This window comes from Corylus avellana, chromosome ca9, assembly GCF_901000735.1.
Source record: "Corylus avellana chromosome ca9, CavTom2PMs-1.0".
Classification (NCBI taxonomy): domain Eukaryota; kingdom Viridiplantae; phylum Streptophyta; class Magnoliopsida; order Fagales; family Betulaceae; genus Corylus; species Corylus avellana.
The window spans coordinates 18,725,926-18,748,019 of NC_081549.1; the positions used below are offsets into that span (position 1 = coordinate 18,725,926).

General features: G+C 37.2%; 3 protein-coding genes across 10 annotated transcripts; 1 reads left to right on the forward strand and 2 right to left on the reverse strand.

The window, feature by feature from the left end:
• Window positions 1-8,908, reverse strand: LOC132192206 (uncharacterized). 8 transcript variants are annotated; one of them, XR_009441324.1, is made up of 6 exons: window positions 8,717-8,908; window positions 7,713-7,920; window positions 7,066-7,405; window positions 2,839-4,584; window positions 1,287-1,476; window positions 1-232 (listed from the first exon to the last, which is right to left on the reverse strand). XR_009441324.1 is itself a non-coding variant. In XM_059607478.1 (5 exons), the coding sequence occupies exons 1-5, from the start codon at window positions 8,806-8,808 to the stop codon at window positions 1,355-1,357; spliced, it is 2,508 nt and encodes an 835-aa protein (XP_059463461.1). In that variant the 5' UTR covers window positions 8,809-8,908; the 3' UTR covers window positions 1,100-1,354. The 8 variants fall into 8 exon arrangements, 4 of the variants coding, with proteins under 4 accessions (XP_059463461.1, XP_059463460.1, XP_059463459.1 ...); XR_009441326.1 differs by lacking the exon at window positions 1-232 and adding an exon at window positions 239-405; XR_009441325.1 differs by lacking the exon at window positions 1-232 and adding an exon at window positions 412-1,067.
• A 4,096-nt stretch (window positions 8,909-13,004) lies between these two features.
• LOC132191307 (heat shock cognate 70 kDa protein 2) lies at window positions 13,005-16,228 on the forward strand. Its single transcript, XM_059606255.1, has 2 exons — window positions 13,005-13,339; window positions 14,268-16,228. Exons 1-2 carry the CDS (start codon window positions 13,126-13,128, stop codon window positions 15,998-16,000), a joined length of 1,947 nt encoding a protein of 648 aa, XP_059462238.1. The 5' UTR covers window positions 13,005-13,125; the 3' UTR covers window positions 16,001-16,228.
• Window positions 16,229-18,003: 1,775 nt separating this feature from the next.
• Window positions 18,004-20,872, reverse strand: LOC132191999 (uncharacterized). The gene is made up of 2 exons (XM_059607169.1): window positions 20,661-20,872; window positions 18,004-20,190 (listed from the first exon to the last, which is right to left on the reverse strand). The coding sequence occupies exon 2, from the start codon at window positions 20,039-20,041 to the stop codon at window positions 18,530-18,532; it is 1,512 nt and encodes a 503-aa protein (XP_059463152.1). The 5' UTR covers window positions 20,042-20,190; window positions 20,661-20,872; the 3' UTR covers window positions 18,004-18,529.
• Window positions 20,873-22,094: the final 1,222 nt, after the last annotated feature.

Sequence of the window (22,094 nt, forward strand, 5' to 3'; positions counted from 1 at the left end):
TGGATTGTGAGAGAGTTTTATATAAGAAATATATGATACTAGAAAGCACCAAGTGTAATACAGATGGTACAACTACGTACAAGATTACAAATAATGAAAAGGAGGATCTTTAGATTGGACAAAAAGAGGCCTCCGACCGTCGTAGGAACAGGTGCCACTGCCCATTCTCTGGCGGGATCATCGGAGAAGAAAACTTGCATAACAAACTGGAATGCATGGATGTCAATTGACCCTAAAACAAAAAGGATTACTGTCAGCCCTCCTCCTCCTAGATGGTTGAAGCCGAAGTTCGATGCAGCCGTTCGAGATACTTATGTCCTACTACCAGCTTGCGTTGGCACTAGAATTTCTGGTCGTTAGATACATGGGCTCGAAAGCAGCTCCTAACCCCGTCCCCCTAGCATACTACTATGTCAAAGAAAACTGACATGACAATTCACACAACATTGGCATATCAATCACAATCACAATCAAATATAATTGTTTCGTGGTTGATGTGATAAGTGTTCAGTGAATTGTCATGTCAGTTTGTATGAAACTTATAGTAAAATTTGTAATACTCGTAATAGCACTCCTAAAGGAAATGGGTTGAATTCCACAACTCTAGTGGGGGCGCAAGTAGTTGGCAGCCTAGATTCACAAAGGCTGCATTAGAGTTCCTAATGTCTTTCTGGGCTTTGAGAATTTACTCTTGGGTCTGTGTAGAATCTCTCCCAATGGATCTGGAAAATGAAGTTGCAGAGAATCGCCAAGGGACACATCTTTCTTTGTTCCTTCGTTTTTTTTTTTTTTTTGGGCAAAAATTCTGAAAGGATTAAGGGACATGTTTGCAACTCTCACTATTTGCTTCCACTACAACCTCAAATGCAATCGACCACGAGTAATGATCATGTACCCTCCACATTACTTGTTAAAGGCCACAGTGACATCATATATGGTCATCAGCAAGCGGATTGTGGGAATAGCATCGTTTTTTCTTTTTTTTCACTTTATGTTTTTGGTGATGCAAGAAATAACATTTTTCAATCCTACTCGAACTGTCTGCTTCCTTTAATACTCATTTTGCACTGCACATAAATATAAAGGGAAGAGCATAAACAGATGGCAAGGCCCCAAGAATCCAATTAATTGTTTGCTTGATATATTTAACTCATTTTCCAGTATCCACTTCATATATCCTACTACATACAGGCCTAACTTGTGAAAGTCCCATATTTAACCCTGGTTCTCCCTTTCTTACTTGACAAAAGGCAAAGCAAGATATCATCAAAGAAGTCAAGTATTACCTCTGACAGTTCTGTTATTGCTGTACTCCTGGAACTTGTATTTGTAGCACTTCTGAAAAAAGTATCAGCTAAGACTTGTTTTGTGAGCGAGTCCTAGGAAGAAACTTTAGCCTGGGAGAAAACCGCTGCTCTTGCTTCTTGGAAAAAGTTGATTTCCGCTTCCGGTCTTGACTACTGCCTGAAACTTTGCCTGCAATATTATACTACACATGAAATCGTTGCTAAGCTTAAAACAAAGATATTCTAAAAGAAAGAAATATTATCAATTAGTGTAGCTGCTAAAAGCTGTTCCTAAGTTGCACAAGCATTTAGATTTCACCAGCCTGGGCGGAAACTCCCGGTGGCAGTGGATCCCATGGAGACTCAGCGAGCCTTGCTGGTAGGCAAGGCTGTCATACCTATCCAAAAATATAACCTTAAATAAATGCACCGGTATATAGTCAACAAAATGGGTATGTGACCCATGGTTTGGTGGCACCTCTTTGCATTGGCACAATCAGGCGTGCAAAATCATCCCACCCTTATTTACTTCTTTTGGACATTTTACCAGTTTTCTAGCCCGCCAGGTGTTACAAGGAAATGGGCCAAATGGCTAGGCCTTTTTCAGGATACTTTTTAATCAAGGTTAAGCCCAGATTGTTGAATTTTCTATAATTAGCGCTATAAAGAAACCATCATAAATCATGAGAACCAGTATCATACATGAAGCCAACTACTTCTCAAGCTTGAATCAACAACATAGAAAGAAAACTAGTAGCAAAACATATAGCAAAGACCAACATAAAATCACTGCAAGGGAAATGTAAAACATAGAAATTAATCAGATTCATGACAGGCTGGCAATAACGATTTTGGAAGCTACCGGTAACAACAAAATGCTATTAGAAGATTAGAAAAATAAGCAGTCAAACATTCAAGATTTGACTTGGGATGCCGGGATGAGGAAAAATGCATGCTGGAGAAGCAAGACCTGCCAGCCAAGAACATTCTTATTCAAAATCAATAGTTTTGCAAATAATATAGGAATTATTTGTATCAAAACATCATTGACTTATAATTCCATCCACAACAAACATTGGGTTGCATACATCTAGTTAGAAATTGGTATAATTGGTTTGTAAAATTCAGAGCTTTCTGTCACAGTCGATAAAGAGCAGGAAAGAAAAAAGAAAGAAAAAAAAAAGGGAGAGAATGAAAAAAGACATCGTTAAGCCTCAAAGGAGACAAAGAGTGGCTTAAAGCAATTGTTGAAACAGAGATTTGTCTAGGAGTAATCTGTGGAAAGAAACCTAATGATGGCACTAAAAAGATTCGTAGGTAGATCTTGAAGACACTAAAAGGTGATGGAAGCCCAGAATGTAAATGTAAGTAAAGAGAATAAATTTGCAGATGGTCAGCATGGAGAAATATTTGCAACCATGAGAAACATAAAGAAAAATTTGCACATCAGTTGCGTAGCAATTGGGATCAGGCTGGCTAATAAACATAATTATCATAGTTGGACATGAAATAAAAATCCTAATAGACAACATTTTGAGTTCATTTACATAACCTTCACTTTGCTGAGTGGTTTTGACAGCACAGGGCATCTGCTTTTTATTTCTTTCCTCAATCGGGATGCTAATCTCAGCATCAACCGGTGAAGATATTGCTTTCTTCTCTCTTGATAAAGTGCTGGTCTTTTTAGACACAGTGCTCCATGGAACAAAAAAACTTCCTTCAAGGGTATCTGACTCTGTAATACAACTTGACTTCTTAGCTTCCAAAGCTTGTTTAACTTCTATAACTAAATTTTCCCTTTCTTCATTAACTGTTGAACGGGTCAGCCTTTTGATGTTGGTTACCAGTGAAGATATTGCTTTCTTCTCTGTTGATGCACTGCTGCTCTTTTTAGACACATAGTTCCCTGGAACAGAAAAACTTCCTTCTGTGGAATTGGACCCTGTAATACGACTTGATTGCTTAGCTTCCATAATTAAATTTTCCCTTTCTTCACTAACTGCTGAACGGGCCAGCCTTCTATTGTTGGTTACCGGTGAAGATATTGCTTTCTTCTCTGTTGATACACCACTGCTCTTTTTAGACACATTGCTCCCGGGAACAGATAAACTTCCTTCTGGGGAATTTGACCCTGTAATACGACTTGATTTCTTAGCTTCCAAAGCTTGTTTAGCTTCCATAACTAAATTTTCCCTTTCTTCATTAACTGCTGAACGGGTCAGCGTTCTGTTGTTGGTTACTGGTGAAGATATTGTTTTCTTCTCTGTTGATACACCGCTGCTCTTTTTAGACACATTGCTCCCAGGAACAGATAAACTTCCTTCTGGGGAATCAGACTCTGTAATACGACTTGACTTCTTAGCTTCCAAAGCTTGTTTCACTTCCATAACTAAATTTTTCCTTTCTTCATTAACTGCTGAACGTGTCAGCCTTCTGTTGTTGGTTACCGGTGAAGATACTGCTTTCTTCTCTGTTGATACATCACTGCTCTTTTTAGACACATTGCTTGGAACAGATAAACTTCTTTCTAGGGAATCTGATTCTGTATTACGACTTGACTTCTTAGCTTCCAAAGCTTGTTTAACTTCCATAACTAAATTTTCCCTTTCTTCATTAATTGCTGAATGGGTCAGCCTTCTCTTGTTGGTTGTATCCCTTAACTTCATGTCTTCAGAACAAGTCTGTGTTTGAACATTGTCATTTTGAATTGCAGTACCTTCTCGAACTGCTGAGCGAGTTATTCTAGCAGCTTTATTAGGTTGGCTCACATTCCTCTCTCTTGTCAAACATTTTAAAGTTACTTCAGAATTAGTGATTTTTGAGACTCTATTGCCTTTTTTATTGCCCTTGGTTATTATTCCAGAAGATAAGTCCACAAGTTGAGGCTTACTTTCAGTTGAGATCAGCGGAATTACCATCTCATCAGCGTCTGAAATTACTGGAATGGAAGCATCTGATATCTCTGAGGGAACTTTATCCTTCGTAGGCATGTTACTAAAGACAGAGGAAATGAACATTTTAGTCCCATCCATTGTAATACGTCCGTGATTAGTAGACATTAATGAGGCCAGAGCTGCACGAGCAGCAAGAGGACTGAGATGGGACCTGTTTTCGGGAAGCTCTTCTGGGATGGAAAGAGCAGCTGGTGGTTGACCCTCAACTTGCAACTCTATTTGCATTTCTCTTGACTTCTGTATTGACCTATTCAACCGATTCCAATCATGAGGAACTTGAGCACGTGAAATGCTTACTTTGGATACTGTGACAGTGTTCCATTGTCTATGTTCCTTGTTATCAACTGCATTCACAAAAGGAGAATATATGATATTTGCAACAACTCATACTATTAAGATTTACTAATAGGATAACTTAGAACTGTTTTATCATCTTATATCAGTAGAGGTGCCTTGCAAGCACAAGCTCAATACTTGAGCTTTTGTACTTGTGTGCACTTGGTGAAACCTTCAAAGCCTCATTGTTGATGTTAACATCATTTCCAACACAACGAAAAGGCAAAAATGTATCTAGGCTAGCAAAGACAATGATGTTAACATCATTGTTGATGTCAATTCCCCCCCCTCCCCCAACACACACACACACACACAAACTAAAACTTACAACCCATTTGTACTTCGACTTCTAAAGTATGACTCACTACAACTCGGACCTACCTACAAACTACCAAAATATTCCAAGTTACCCCCTAGGTTAGATTTAGCCGTTAATATTGACAGAAAACATCGCAAGTGAGCTGCAAGTGAGATCGAAGCATTTTTTGTGACAAATTTACTCAAGTATTGTAACAACTCAGAAAGTTTGTCCCATATTGGGTAGATAGATTGTCCACATTGAGTGGATGGGTTTATTCATGAGTTCTAAGTCTCACATTAGTTCCTTACTAGGTGACTAGGACTTGTAAGTGATTCTAGGAAACTCTAATTGTAACTTAGACTAGTCATTTTGGAGTGATAACGCAGATGTGGTTATCGCTTTCTCCTGGTCATTATATGTGTTGAATTGAAACATACCGTTTCAGAATTACTAAACAAATATATATATATATATGTGTGTGTGTGTGTGTGTGCGCGCGCGCGCGCGCTCAACGAATGGTAGATGAAGTTAACCACCTAGGGGATGGCTGCGTTACTATCCCTTGCCACAACAGATGGGGGTGGCCACATGGCCATCCCCTGCCACAACAAATGGGGTAGTCACACTGCCAACTCCGACAACATCAAAGGGTTCACAGTGCAGCCACCCCCTCCCAACACAAATGGGGGTGGTTGCCTCCCACAATAGATGGGGTGATAGTGCGACCACCCCCTACCACAACATAAGGGATGGCTGCACAACCATCCACTGCCATAACAGATGGGGATGGCCATGCAGCCACCCCTCCTACAATAGATGGGGGTGGTGGCGCGACCACCTCTCTCATCGCGGCCACCCCTCCCACAAGAGATGAGGGTGGCTATGTGGCCATTCCTGCCACAATAAATGGGGGTGGTCGTGCGTCCACAGTTCTTATGACAAAGGCCTTATCTTCCAGCATTAGTTGTTTTCTTTTGGGGAAAATTCACTTTACCCCTCTGAAGTTTTAGGGGTTTTTCAATTCGAACCCAAATGTTTAAAAATTGACAATGTACCCTCCGTAATGTTTCAAAAAAATTTAATTCAGACCCTCCATTACTAATTTCTGTCTAATTGGACGAAAGTCATCCCACGTGCGTCTCACGTAGGATTTTGATGCATTCTATTCCAATTTTGTCCTCATTAAAACCTATGGAATTACGTAATTACCCTCATTAAAGCCTATGAAATTGAGGGTAATTATGTAATTTCATAGGTTTTAATGAGGACAAAATTGGAATAGAGGGCATCAAAATCCTACGTGAGACGCACGTGGGATGATTTCCGTCCAATTAGACGGAAATTAGTAACGGAGGGTCTGAATTGAAAATTTTTGAAATATTAGGGGGGTACATTGCCAATTTTTAAACATTGGGGTTCGAATTGAAAAACCCCTGAAACTTCAAGGGGGTAAAGTGAATTTAACCCTTTTCTTTTTCTTTCTAGAATGATGTTGTTTCTCAGTAAGGGTAAATTAGTAATCAAGAAGCATGTACCACTCACTTGCGATGTTTGCCATCCAAAATAACAGTCAAATCTGACCTAAGGGATAACTCCTAACATTTTGGTAGTTTTGCAGGGCCAAGTTACAATGAGTCGTAGTTTAGAGGTCAAAGTGCAAATAGGGTGTGGGGTGTAAAGTTTAATTTACCCAATATTTTAGATATATTTTGGCCAATAATAAAACCATAATCATAGGTAGATAGAGCACATTGATAGTGCACAAACAAGGGGTGAACAAACTTCAACAATAAAAGCATCAAAAGAGACATTAATGATGCAAAATGTGAGGAATGAGCTAATGTAAATATTGCTGTAGCCAAGAGAAAGAATAACATTATAGGAAAAGATAGTATGGATATATTTGACCATAATTACTTTTTGCGATTGGCTTTATACTAAGTGATGCCCATATGCTTGAAGCTCCTACATCAATATAAAAGTGCAGAATTTCTGTTGCACTGCTTAAGAAAGGTGTTTCAGGATTGAGGCTCGGCTGCAAGTTAGTATCAATGGAACCAACAGAGTCTTCACCCAGTACCATGGGCCAAAAAGAAAAGGGAGGAAAGAAGAGAAAAGAAAAAGTAGAAGGAAAACTGCAAAACACTAGAAAAGATAAAATTGATGAAGTAATGAGTAGCATTCCCACCATTAACACCTAATAAAATGTCTTCTGAAATTCCCTCCTTGGATGCATTAGCTGAGCTGCTGATCTCTTCTATTTGCTTTTCCAGTAAGTAATTAAGGTCCATTTCACCATCGGTTTCTTCAAGTACAGTTGGAGAAGGAGATGCACAGGATGAACGCATCTGTTTTACTGATTTCAAGAACACGGCAACAGCTGGATGGACGTTGATGCTTTTAGTTGCTAGTTTCATGATTGAACTAGATGGCACAGTGAGGGTTTCCCCTTCCAGATCTTGGTGAAGCCATTTGATTGTGAAAGTGCATCTACAATGGACCCTCTTTGAGTGTCTTACGCTGACTACCTAATAATTATTAATTGTTGCAATGTGAACTGAATTAGTAAAAGCATTTCCAATAATTTTGCATCTAGCATAAATTATGACATAAACTTCGATACACATCAACAGAAACCTGCAATGTATTTCACATACTTGACTCATCCGTTTTGGTGAAATGGGTGTACTCCCATTGTATAGATTGTGGCCAAATTCCTATACTAACAACCAGTTCATGTAGGTCCACGCATTATGAACCCCACTTTCCTTGTATCAAATAAAGAAATCCTTGTTATTTTTCCATGCAACTAATCTACAAGGAGAGGATGTGTACCTTTTCAACCTTGGCATCATAGAAGTTACTCTTAAACTGCGATTTATGGGTGGCAAGAACACGCTCTCCTTCTTTGATATGGGTGCAGTCATCACCTAGAAGAGGAGTAGAACGAAAGCGGAGACAGGTAAGAGCTTCCTCATCGTACAATAGCATATCTTCCAAGTCTTGGCTTCCAAACTCTATAAGAAGACCACCTTCAGCAGAGCTGTGCATACAATCAGGAAGAAGACTCAAACAAAAGCAGTGCACTTACAAAAGTGATTGTAGTAGAGCAAATGTGAATAATAGGCTTAAGGCAACTATTGCAGTACATCATTTTCTCCTATGGTCTTCAAAGAGGAAAAAAAAACAATCAACCAAATACAGAAGTAACCAAGAGGGGAGTAAAAATCTATAACAGTGTTAAAAGTTATTCTCCCTCCCAAATCCATCAAGTTCTGGAGGCAACTATAAACCATGTGGAATATTCATCAAGTCCTGGCTGTGTATTCTCATCAAATATGCCACTCCTTCCAAACAAAGAATGTAACCACTTTTAATTTAATTTTTAGGATAAATGCCTAAATTACAAATCGCTCTATTAATCAAGCTTTACAAATTATTTGAATAACTATAATTATAGACAAATTACTTAAATTATGATTAAACAAATCCCTTTATTTAGGTAAACAAATCACCATTTATCACAAAGGATTTCTATCCATATAAAATTTTCTTTATTTTATATTGATCCAAGGTCCAAATTAAGCGTTTGTAGTCATCGGAAAGTAAAGAAACTAAATAAAAATATAAACAGTTACATAAGCCATTCAATCATGACATCTATAGAAATCAAACCCATGGGGTCACTCAATTAACTTCAGTTATATGTACAAGCTTACGAAAACCTAAGCGATCAGTTTTCCAAGAGAGGCCCGCCATCGCAACGCATAGAAAAGCAACATAAAACGACGCCTTGGCTATTAAATTAGGGAAAACACAGTGAGCAGCGGAGGCCTCACCAGAAAGAGACCCCGCAAGGGTGCCAAGACGAGTCCTCCTTGCGCATCGCTTCCATTTCCAAGGCACACTCTGCTTCTCCAGCGGTGCCCATTTTGCTGCGGCGGAAGATGCTCGCTCGGAGTGGCTTTTGGGGGGTATTGAAGAAAATGTGACACTGGAGACTGGGGAGTGAGGTGCGAAGCTCAGGAGAAAATTAGTTAATTTCCCGGGAATATATGGTGTTTTTCTAGTTTTCTTTTTATATTAGATGAATATTATTTAAAAACAATTTAAAAAATATATATATTCACCTATATTACCCTAATATTAGAAAAAGCACCTAACATTTTTCTTAATTAATTATGGGTAAAAAAAAATTAGATTGCTTTGCTTGAGAATAAATTAATATGACCTTGGATTTACCTTCTTTTTTTTTTTTTTTTATTTAACTCTATTATTAACGTTCGTAAATTAGTGTTATTGTTTTCTTTTGGACAAATAATGATTTTTTTTTTTTTTTAAGAAAGTTATTCTTAATCTATATGGTTTTATGAGTGCATTCTTGAAAGAGTATAAAGCAGAAAATCACATTTTTATTTTATAAGTTGACGTGACGGTGTCAATTAGCTTTTAATTATTTTTTCTTTTCAAATGTCAAAAACTCTTAAAAATAGATGTTCAAATGAGTTTTCAAAGGCGTCCATCACTACCACCGGATTACGCTTTTTAAAATAAATTACAAAATTCTTCCTAAGACAAAACATTTCTAAAACACAAAACACTTATAAAAAACACTTCTCAAAATTTGCCAAACAAATCTCTTTTTGTTAACCACAATCACAAATACAACACTTGTTTATTTATAATAAGTGTTTCTAAAACATTAATATTTTTCATGGAAACAACAATATATAATAATGCATTTCATCAAATCTTATCCCATTCGAATACCTTTTAGCCTTTTAATGGAAATAAATTTTAATGGAAATGAAATCAATTGATTGGGTTTTGCCACCTCCATGGTGGAAGAACCACTTCCCAAGTTTTGCAAAAATGAATTTAAGACTCTTGAGTGCCATTTGAGAGAACTTTTACGCCACTCCACATTTGGAAATTTGATAGCTTTTGTGGAACTATAGATGACATTGTTGTTCCAGTTATTATATCTTTTATATTTAGTTTATCTTCAATCACCTATAATAAGATTGGCAATTATTTTCATATATCATTATACTATGAAGAAACAATAATCATAAGAAACAATAATAGTGGAATAAGTTTTCACCAATCGGAACTACTTCTCCACCATAACCCATAGCCAAACAACCGCCACTCTACCGCCACCAAACCACAAAGAAATGCCCATCCCACGCCGCCATACCAAAAAAGAACGGTTAGGCCTTGCAAAATATTAGGGGTAGGCATCGGTTCGGTCGATGTTGGTAGGAGCATTTTTGCTTACCGAATTGTAAAATTCGATTAAGTCGATTAATTAATCGACTTAATATCGACAATGAATAGTTTTGACTTTTTTTTTTTTTTTTCAGATAATCGATTTTTCAGTTAATAGGTGATTGGTTAATTGTCGATTCAAAGAATTCTCAACTTCCTTGTAAGTTGTATCTACAAAATCAACAAAAGCATATGCTCTATAAATAAAAAGACAGCAAATCCATGAAATGCATAACAAAATGATAACCACAAATCAATTAGACAAACCAATAAAGAAATCTAATAGATAAAATTCAAATTTCATTTGAAAAACTGGTTAAGTCAGTTAATTGTCAGTTAATATATATATATATATATATATATATATATATATATAAAAATAAAATAAAAAATAAAAAATCTACCATATACTGAACCAAACTAACGTCAAAACAATATCTTTATTCCACCTACCGATTGCCAAAAGTTAGTTATCAGTCTGTAGGTGATAAACGATTAATCTGTCAACTCTTACAAAATATGAAGGATGCACTCAAGGTTCAGTACATGTTCCCATGCCAAGCCATCCAAGCCTTCTTTCCAAGCTTAGCAAATTTGGGCTTGGATTCAAAAGTTCTTGAGTATATTTACCATTCCAAAACTAGTCTCGTTTGGTTCGTGAAATGTATAATCCATTGAAAAATAAATAGTTACTACTTACTACTAAGAATAAAAAAATGTGGAATATAATAACTATTCCTATTCCTTAATTTAGTAACAAAACACATGCAAAAATTGTAATTGAATCAAAATTACAAAAAACAACATATATTTTTTTTTTCAAACTCATTAAAAAAAAAAATTGAAATAAAATGGGTGGCCAATGGGCGGTCAGGCCACCCACTTTATTTTTTATATATTTTTTAAAATTTTTATTTTGTTTTAAATTTAATTTTTTTAAAAAAAATTATATGGATATTTTTTTAAAAATGTATTCAATTCCTAAAGGATTAGCCAAACAACTCATTTTTTTTAGTGGCTTAGTTAATCCTATCTGTATGAAATTAGTAGTCTCATGAAAATAAATTATTCTCAATAATAGTGTGTTATCAAACAAAAGAATAACTATACTTAAAATTAGTTAGTCAATTTCAAAGGTCTATTCCGCAAATCAGACGGAGATCTCTCATTTTTAGTCATAATTACTCTTTCATATTTGTGAGTTTTTTTTTTAAAAAAAAAAAAAAAAATTGTTGGAATGATATTTTGCATTATAAGATATTTTTGAGTGATTTCTGATTAATTTTCAATTGTAGTGGAGAAATTATTTTTCGTACAAACCAGACAAAAAAAAAAATTTATTTTTAAAGTGTCAACCGAAAAATCAATAATTTAAAATAGAAAACATATTATAGCTATGGGCCAAATTTAGTACATCAGAATTGGCCATGATTAGTCAAAAACAGGCCCAAGCCCAAGCCCAAGCCCAAATTCCTAAAGAAACAATATTACATGTACCTCATTGGTCAATTGTCCCACGGAGTCTTCGCCGTCCACTTTTGAACATTTGCCAGCCTGGCCCAGCCAGCAAATAAAGAAAATTCTCGGCGTGCTTTCCCACTCCCCCAGTGCTCCACCAATCAGAACTCGTAAAGGTGCCTTGTACTAAAAGCACACGTCAGAGCCAAATGCCCAATGACAGGGGCACTTCAGATTTTTCCCTCTTTGCTCTTTCCAACTAATCCCTCATCACAAGTACAATTACTCCATCGTTAGTTTTAATTAAATTAAACACTAAATTATTACCACACAAGTACACCAAGTGAAAGGAGAAGGTTCATTTCAGATTAAATTTTACAAAATTAATAATATATATTGTCATATAATAAATATATTATTACCTTACATAAAGCTTTTACAAAATTCATATTCGTTCTTTGAAAAAAAATTAAGAGCAGATAAATCATAGCCAAAACTATCAGGTTACAATGTCATAGAAACAAATATAAAAATCTTACAACTAAGTCATATCTATGACTTCAATATTTGCTAACCCATGTCCAAATTTACAGTTATATAACAGATCTGCTCCGCGCAGACTAAATCTAATACATATTCTCAACTTTTATTTTCTCGATTATGGGAGTAGAACCCTTACAATGAAACTAATCCTCCTCAACCCAAAGGTCAGGATAAAAACCTTCACTCTAAAGATCGCTCATGAAAGTATAACTAAGGAGAAGTTAAATCCTTACTAGTGGTTGATTTTTACTTAAACTTAATTTCAATTGTATAACAATTATATTTCAGCCTACTAAATAACATTACATAAAAAAAATAAATAAATACTAGGTGTCAATATTTTTTTTCATATTTCACCCATCTCAAAAGGACTATAATATGACAATTATATGACTTTTCTCAAAGGACCGTATAATTAAATAGGTTCAATCTAATATGAGAAGTTTTGGAATTAGTACATTTGTCTTTTTTAAAAAAATATTGTTTTCAATATATTTTCTATATTTTTTCATCTCATCTTACAAATTAACTATCAATTATATTTTTGGAGAAAAATAATGCTGTAATTTTTTATAATGAGTTTTTGCATCATTTAAATATTAATTGGAGGGAATTTAGATGCAGTGGAAAATAGAAATAAAAATTAAGAAAAAGAAAAAGCCAAAAGCCTGAGGACTTAAGGAAACCACAAGGGTGGTGAGTCGGTGACAAGAGACGAGTCAAACACTGGAGGGAGAAGGAAAACACCGAGACAATCTGAAACCGTCCGTTTCCGCGTATCGGACGGCTCCAAAAGTCTAGGGTCATAGAACATTCTCGAATTCTTAGCCCTAACACTATATAACGCGCGCTTAACCCCGCTCCGCAGTCTCACTTTGTAACCCTAGCTCTGTCTCTTTGTTTAGTTTTCAGATCTCTCTTTGTTTTTCATTCCTTTCTTAATCTTTTCGTCGACATAACCTAGAAAGAAATAGCGATGGCCGGAAAAGGAGAAGGCCCAGCGATCGGAATCGATCTCGGAACTACGTACTCGTGCGTGGGAGTGTGGCAACACGATCGCGTTGAGATCATTGCCAACGACCAGGGTAACAGAACGACGCCGTCCTATGTTGCCTTCACCGATACGGAGCGTTTGATCGGAGATGCGGCCAAGAACCAGGTCGCCATGAACCCCATCAACACCGTCTTCGGTAAGATCTGAGCTCCTACGAACATGTTTTCTTTTACTGCTTCTTAGTTCTTAGATCTAAATATGCGTGACTTGATTTTTATTCTAGGATTTAGATTTATGTTAACATGTAGATTTGGATTTCTTTATCATCATCTCCAATGGAATATATTAGATCTAAGTTTCTTTGTGAGAATGTGCTATTTGTTTTTGGTTGATTAATGATTTTGTTAAAGTCGTTCAGATCTGCATTTTTTAGTTTAGATTCGATGTTCGTGTCGATTCTTTACGTAGATTATTACTGTAATCGATCTGCTGGATGTTGAACTATATTTTCTTTTCGTGTTATTGTATTGAAGATCTATTTATTAACGATCAAGTAGTTGTCATGCCTTTTTGCTCGGACGGTGTTATTGTTTCAGCTTTGTACAAATAAGCAGTTTTCGTAGTCTTAATAATATGTCATCTTAGATTTAAGAAAAATCCTGATGTATAACCAATGTATTTTTTCGTGATTACTAATTTTCAAAATGTTTTCAACAAACTTTGATTGTTATTGAGAGGCGTCGCTATGTTAAGCACATTTGTGGCAATCGTTTATTTAGAATCCAATAGCAATTGTAAGTGTGTATGTTGTAAAAATTCAGAAAAAAATTTTGATTTATTCATACAATATTATTGAGAGGCGTTGCTATGTTAAGCACATTTGTGGCAATCGTTTATTTAGAATCCAATAGCAATTGTAAGTGTGTAGGTTGTAAAAATTCAGAAAAGAATTTTGATTTATTCATACAAACATCTAACTGCTTGTTGAGTGTTATGGGATCTTGTATTGGTAGTTTGTGCATGTTGGATGACTTTGTGTGTAATATAATCGAGTTAATTTTCTATTTGTTTGTTACATTATGTTTTAGTATCCGGGTTATGCTTACTTGTACTTTTCTCTGCAGATGCAAAGAGGTTGATTGGCAGGAGATTCAGCGATGCCTCAGTTCAGAGTGATATTAAGTTGTGGCCTTTCAAGGTCCTTAATGGCCCTGGTGAGAAGCCCATGATTCAGGTTAGCTACAAGGGTGAGGAAAAGCAATTTGCTGCTGAAGAAATCTCTTCCATGGTTCTTATGAAGATGCGCGAGATTGCTGAGGCTTACTTAGGTTTCCAAATCAAGAATGCCGTGGTTACTGTTCCTGCATACTTCAATGACTCTCAGCGTCAAGCTACCAAGGACGCTGGTGTCATTGCTGGTCTCAATGTCATGCGTATTATCAATGAGCCCACCGCGGCAGCCATTGCCTATGGTCTGGACAAAAAGGCAACAAGTGTCGGCGAGAAGAATGTTTTGATTTTTGATCTTGGTGGTGGTACCTTTGATGTCTCTCTTCTTACTATTGAAGAGGGTATCTTTGAGGTGAAAGCCACAGCTGGTGACACCCATCTTGGTGGTGAGGATTTTGATAACAGAATGGTGAACCACTTTGTCCAGGAATTCAAGAGAAAGAACAAGAAGGACATCAGTGGCAACCCAAGAGCTCTTAGGAGGTTGAGGACATCATGTGAGAGGGCGAAGAGAACTCTCTCATCCACTGCCCAGACAACCATTGAGATTGATTCTTTGTATGAAGGAATTGATTTCTACTCCACCATCACCCGTGCCAGATTTGAGGAGCTTAACATGGATCTCTTTAGGAAGTGTATGGAACCCGTTGAGAAGTGTTTGAGGGATGCCAAGATGGACAAGAGCACAATCCATGATGTTGTCCTTGTTGGTGGCTCAACCAGAATTCCCAAGGTCCAGCAGCTATTGCAGGACTTCTTCAACGGGAAGGAGCTCTGCAAGAGCATCAATCCCGATGAGGCTGTTGCTTACGGTGCTGCAGTCCAAGCTGCTATTTTGAGCGGTGAGGGCAACGAGAAGGTGCAGGATCTCCTCCTTTTGGATGTCACCCCTCTCTCCCTTGGTTTGGAAACTGCTGGCGGTGTCATGACCGTGTTGATTCCCAGGAACACTACCATCCCCACAAAGAAGGAGCAGGTATTCTCTACCTACTCTGACAACCAGCCTGGTGTGCTGATCCAGGTCTATGAGGGTGAGAGAACAAGGACCAGGGACAACAACTTGCTTGGTAAATTTGAGCTTTCCGGAATCCCTCCTGCTCCCAGGGGTGTTCCTCAGATCACAGTGTGCTTTGACATTGACGCAAATGGTATCTTGAACGTGTCTGCGGAGGACAAGACCACCGGTCAAAAGAACAAGATCACCATTACCAATGACAAGGGTAGGCTTTCAAAGGACGAGATTGAGAAGATGGTTCAAGAGGCAGAGAAGTACAAGTCTGAGGACGAAGAGCACAAGAAGAAGGTTGAGACCAAGAATGCCCTGGAGAACTACGCATACAACATGAGGAATACAGTGAAGGATGAGAAGATTGGTGCAAAGCTTTCTCCAGCTGATAAGAAGAAGATCGAGGATGCCATTGAACAGGCCATCCAGTGGCTCGACAGCAACCAGCTTGCGGAGGCTGATGAGTTCGAGGATAAGATGAAGGAATTGGAGAGCATCTGCAACCCAATTATTGCCAAGATGTACCAGGGTGCTGGAGCTGACATGGGTGGTGGTATGGATGAGGAAGTTCCTGCCGGAGGCAGTGGTGGTGCTGGCCCCAAGATCGAGGAAGTTGACTAAACTGTTGGTCATTTCCTAATATTTTTAAAGTTGAATGGTTTTCTTTGTCGGATTTTGAATTCCATTTTGTGGCTTTGAAGCTATATTAGTAGTTTTGTTCAAAGCCAAATTATATGTTTATGTTTACGTTTTTAGTACCCGATTACATTGAGGCATTTTTGCCTGGAACTTATTAATCGCAAGTATGGAGATTTGGGTTACAGTATTAAATATATTTTTCTTACTTCATTTGCAAGCCTATTTATATTTTAATTATTGCTGGAATCGGCAAAGATTTAGTATGCCTAGATCGTCAGAAGCACCCCAGAATTGAAGACCGTCACTCATGGCTGAAGCTAAAGCAATGCTAATATAGAATTACAAGAACTCCTCGGAATAAGATTCTCTTACGATAGAATAAGGAGTAATATTGTAAATTTTGTTCTTTAATTTTAATGTTAAGAAAATTTTATCTTTCATTTTACATTAAATAGATATTCGCCATTTCAGTTGTGGATTTTGTTTTAAACTCTTTAATCAAATCCAATCCAATCAACAAAAGCGAATTGTTTGCTCTTTTAATATATTGGAAGATGATTTATCTTCTTCTCTAGCATTAATCTTTCAATCAATTAATCTTGGACTGAATGGTATAGGATTTTCTATTTTGTAACATGCTTTACTTTGTACACAAGTAAGACACGCTTTTACAATCTTGATAGATTACATTTGAAGTTTCTAGGTGGTTCTTTTAACGAAAGAGCGATAACATTTTTTACAAAAATAAGTAAAATTTTACTTTTTATAAAAGAAAGAGTAAACTTCCCGCATCTCATCCTTACATTTAATTGGTAATGTTGAGATATTCTTCCTCATCCTAATATAGTTTTGTGATCATTGGATCAAAGAAGCTTCATATGAACCAGGCGGGGCTAATGCCATTAACCGAGATAAACATGCATTTTGTTTTCTCACAGAGAATAGATTTTACTATTTATATGTTTGGATCAAAATATTTTCCTATTCATAGCAAAACCAGAAAAACAAAAAAAAACGTGATGGAGATGCTGACCCTAAGAAGAAGCCTAATGCCAAAATCACTTGAAACCTTTTCATCGGACCACTGAGTCCTCAACTCATTTTCCCATGCTTTTATTTTTCATGGCTTAAGGTTGTCTAATGTCATGCTTGTGATTACAATACCACCCTATATATATATATATATATATATATAATCAAACCCTCCAAAAAAAAAAAGAAGGGGGGATATATATATATATATATATATATATATATATAACAGGTGAGTAGGGCAGGCTGAGAGAGTCCTCAAAATCTGCTCCCTTCCAGAATTGCTGATCTTTTACAAAGCCTCAACCTCCCCACCAAAGGACATCCCCAAAAAGGCCAAAAAAGTGCCGTTAGCCTTAGCTGAAATTGGCTGGTTATTTATTTTTCCAAGTGGAATCCACTTGTCCATAACCCAGACCGCGGAAAAGTAAAAGAACACCATAAATTAATTTTGTTGTACCCAAGAAAATATCATTCATGGCCGACGCCATTCCTGACCATCCCCCACATCCATCCATTGCCGTTGACTCAGCGTCCATATACATAAATCAGACCCACATTTCTCTATCAATATCATTCAAAAAATCCTTAAAGAGAATAATATCTTTTGGCTTAGGTGGTGTGACATTATTGGCCCATGACTTTGGGAGATATGATAATGCCTCTCACAAACAGTTGGGCACAACTAGGTAAAATATTGAAGGGTTTCAATATTAAAGGGTCATTTGTCTTATTTGTGTCATTGATCCCAGTTAATGCCTGTATTTGGAATCAAAATACGCAGACCCTCCCTCAAAAACAGCCTCTTTTTCTGAACCCACTTGACAGATTCCTCCATCCCAAGTAAATAAAATAGAGAGTTTCTGTGATAGAACCTTTCATCCAAGAGAAAGATATGAAACCAAGACTGGAAATGATTTAACACCAGACAATATGAACATGTGAAATGCTGGTTGAAGAAGTATAAACTTTCAACTTTAAATTGATGTCAATATCTTACAATTATGTGATCAGAAAGAAAATAACTAATACACAGGGTTCACTTGCTATATAATCCATTAAAATGGGAACCATCTCACACAATCACATTACAAAATACCTTCTTATTTGAGTGTCTCACAAACTAGCCGATACCTCCATTGAAACTTCATAAGCTATCAATAAAAAGAACCTCCAAAGTGAGACAAGTTTACAGAAAAAAAAAATATATATATATCCAAGCCATGCAAGAAAGTAATAACTTGATAAATAACTAGAATCTGACTGAGTTGAAGAATCAAGAATCATTACAGTCAACAGCTGATCAGATTCATGGGCATAAATACCACCACAGTTAGTGAGCAAAAATTACTAACAGGCAAATGTGAGACGATGCGCATTTCGTGTCATAGAATACACTGTATGGTACAAAAGTTAGTAAAACAATGAAGCACCGTGCTATGGCAACAACCCTTACAATTCTCTAAATAAACGCTTATATCAAGTCAACATAAGATCATTGCCTCCTAGGTGAGGGCGAAGGCAAACACGAACCTCATGTTCTTCAGGCCCCACACGAAGTTTTGGCACCATAATCTCGAGCACAGATCCTGGCCCATCATAATAAGCTTCTATGTTAGCATCTTCAGGAATTCGGGTTGAAAGCGGTATTTCTCTAACAAATTCCCCTGGTGGGCAGTGTTCAGAAGATGGATCGGTAAGCTTGAACGTCCTATCATGCCGCTTGATGAATGGCATGCGAGATGTGCTCGCACAAGATACCTTTATGATACCACGAGTGAGAGTATTTCTCCAAGAAACTTTCACCCTCTGAAGATCCACAAAGGGCAAGCTGATAATGATTAGATACCCTTCTTTGTCCTCGTATATCGTTTTTGCAGCTGTAACAGGCCCATAGACATCCTTCATTACCCCACTAAATTCATTCAACCAGTGCGGCTCATTAGGGTGAATTTCAATATCCGGAATTCGATCAGAGGGAGGATTGACAGCCAAGAAGCAATCATCATCATTCCCATGTGGGAAAAAGTCCTTCCTCCGCTTGCCGCTGACAGGTGATAGGTCCATCGCATCGCCATTAACATGGTTAGACGGCTGAGTTGACAAATTCAGGCCAGAACCATTAAGCAATTTCTTTGAGTGGGAATTGGCGGCATTCTTTATTGGAGGAGCTGGCCTCTCAAGCTCAAAATCTGTGTTGGGGAGGTTTCTCCATGAACTAAAATCACTTGCTTCTTGTGGGATTGAGAAGTTCAAGTCCCTACCCGTGAGTTCCATCCATCTCTTCCGCTCTTCCTCATCAAGACCCATGAGACTGGGTGATGGAACAACCTCAATCCCATGCACACACTGGGGATTTGACAGACCCCTATAGTGCTTCCGTTGCATCCTGTGGGATCGGACAAAACCCTTATCGACGCTAAAGGGAAATGGACGCTCTCCTTGACGAGAATGCCCATTCATGTAACTCCTGAGCTGCATCTTACCCAATGCATTCTCGGGCCTCTCCTTGAAAACCCACATGTACATATTCTCCATGTCATGCTGAACCATGAAAACATCGAGCTTGAGATCAGATTTATCGAACCCAGATACCCCATTGCTGTCCCGGATAATCTTGGCCTTCGATTTCTCATTCAATGAGGGCTTAAAGTAAAAGCTAAAGAAAACCCAAGCACCCCAAATGCTATCAACCCGTTTGGCGCATTTCCTTCCAGCCTTGGGGACGACAGTAAGGAAACTCTCGGTTTCATAAACTTGTGGAGCAAGCCCAACCTCTAGAATATCACAGGGGTCGGGAATCCACGGCTGCGGAGGTGGGCTGCGCTCAGCCGACAAGGGCAAATTGATATCCGGTGGACGGGAAAGAATGATTTGTCGGTTCATCTCCAAATCCAAATCGTCGTGCGAGGAGGCGCTGGAATCCATTGACAATAGCGTAGATGGATGATGATTCTCCATTGAAAGGGCTGTGAGCAGAGAATCTCCCATTTCTTAGCTCATCTCCTTGGTAAGGGGTTTTGTTGCTGGTGGGGTTGAATATTTTGCCATCCCCAATACAAACAATTCAACAAAACAACCTCATAAACACCTTCAATCAAATCAATCAATCCCCAGTATATCTCCCCTCCATCAAACCCCTAGATTTATCAATCAGATAACAAATTCCTCACAAACCCACAACAATAATCAACAAAAGTATTCAACAAACCCACAAAAAAAAAACAAAAAACAAAACAAAACAAAAAAACAAAAAAAAAGAAGATAAGATTTTTAAAGTATATAAGTATAAAAAAATAAAAAAAATAAAAGCAAAAGAAAAAGAAATAAAAAAGTTTTTCTCTTCAATCTCTACCTAGCCCAGAAAAGAGATTCAGAAAACGCTAAAGAAAGACTATATCCAATCCTACCCCAAGAATCTCCCGAAATCCTCCAAACACAGGTGGGAAACACTGAATCAAAACCATCAAATCCATAAAAATCTATGCTTTTTACTCTTCCTCACACATACACACCCACACACACACACCCACAATAAAAATGGAAAAAAAAAAAAGTAAGTTAAAAATCCAGAGACCCAAGAAGAAGATTGGGGATCTTCAAAGATTACCTTTTGGGATAAGCATCAGGGAATCGAGAGGAAGAGGGGGCTCCAGAAGCGACCATGATGCTCATCTCCACCATATCATCATCTACAACGACCATTTCCTTCCCTCTTGTTTTCTCTTTCTCTCTCTTTTTTTTTCCTTTGATATTTTTTTCCTTTTTTTTTTCTTCTCTCTTTTGTTTCCGTCAAAAGAAACAGATGGGTGTGTAGGGTAAGAGCGGACTGTGAGAGGAAACGTAGCCGTCACTCACCGTCTCATTTTAAAGCCGGCTTTCTCTGGTAAAAGCCCGCACTAGATACCACCACATATCTCCGCCGTTTCCTCACGGTGACGGTGCACGTGTGCGTGTGCGTTACGTGTTTGTGTTTTCTGAGGTCAATACTCGACAGGGATTGTGGTGTATGATAGCTGGTTAGTCTATCAATCATCTTGGGATATTTATTTTTTTTATTTTTTATTTTTTTTATTTTATCTTTTTCCATGGCGTTTCTTATGATGTTTACCATAAACTAATCATAATATATGATAATCTAAGTATTCAATTCCAATGAATTTCTCAATATTTTTTTGTTTAATACCACTACTTTATCATATAAAAATATGTAACCTTGCTTTTGACAGAGTTAAGCTTCTGTTTCTTTTGGGTTTCAAACAGGAAAAAATTAACCGTTGACCAGAACAAGACAAAAAGGTTTTGATTAGTATTTGCGTGTTGAATTTGGGTTTGGGTTTGTGTCGATGCATGAATATACCACTATAAAGATTATATAAGCCAGTCTTAAATCAGACCATTTAACTTTAACCTACTAATTTCGCATTAAATTCGTATATGGTGGTCGTAAAAATTAGGTTGGTATGAGAGAGTAAAAACTTTTTGGGTAATTGGGTGTAGAAAAAGATGATTGAGGTTTTGAAAAGTAAATCCGTTTATAATGGGTGCTTATAAAAGAGGCAAAGTCCCAGATAAAGTGTTTGAGAAAAAGGTACACAACTTACGTGTTGTGTTGTACTCTAGTCAAACTCCATACTACTTGAATATAAAGGGAACTTGTCCATTATTCTCAAAGTCTGAAAATGTGTGCTAATAATGTGAGACCAAAAAAATAAATACATTATTATTAAGTGGCTGCCTTTGAATTTTTATCAATCATAGAAACAAGTGATTCGACAGCTACCGAATTATTTTTTGTAAGAGATCTTTTTGGTGGTGATAATGTGTAAACAGAAAAATTCTTGCTTATTCTTTTAAGGAAAATTTTTTTTTCTCAAAATGCCCACATTCTAAGTTAAAAAAAAATTAAAAAAATTAAGGGGTAGCCGGCCACCCCAGTTGGGCTAAGCCACCCCATACCGACAAACCCTTAATTTTTTTTTAATTTTTTTTAATATAATATGCATTTTAAACTGGTATTATTAATTTAATAAATCAAAATAAA

Excerpts from the sequence above, each read along its gene's own strand:
- LOC132192206 (XM_059607476.1), bottom strand. The coding sequence starts at position 8,808 with ATGGGCACCGCTGGAGAAGCAGAGTGTGCCTTGGAAATGGAAGCGATG. Across the intron at positions 7,406-7,712 it reads ATGATGCCAAGGTTGAAAAG|GTAGTCAGCGTAAGACACTC; the intron begins GTACACATCCTC and ends AATAATTATTAG. Across the intron at positions 4,585-7,065 it reads CATTTTATTAGGTGTTAATG|TTGATAACAAGGAACATAGA; the intron begins GTGGGAATGCTA and ends TTGTGAATGCAG.
- LOC132191307 (XM_059606255.1), top strand. The coding sequence starts at position 13,126 with ATGGCCGGAAAAGGAGAAGGCCCAGCGATCGGAATCGATCTCGGAACT. Across the intron at positions 13,340-14,267 it reads CCCCATCAACACCGTCTTCG|ATGCAAAGAGGTTGATTGGC; the intron begins GTAAGATCTGAG and ends TTTTCTCTGCAG.
- LOC132191999 (XM_059607169.1), bottom strand. The coding sequence starts at position 20,041 with ATGGGAGATTCTCTGCTCACAGCCCTTTCAATGGAGAATCATCATCCA.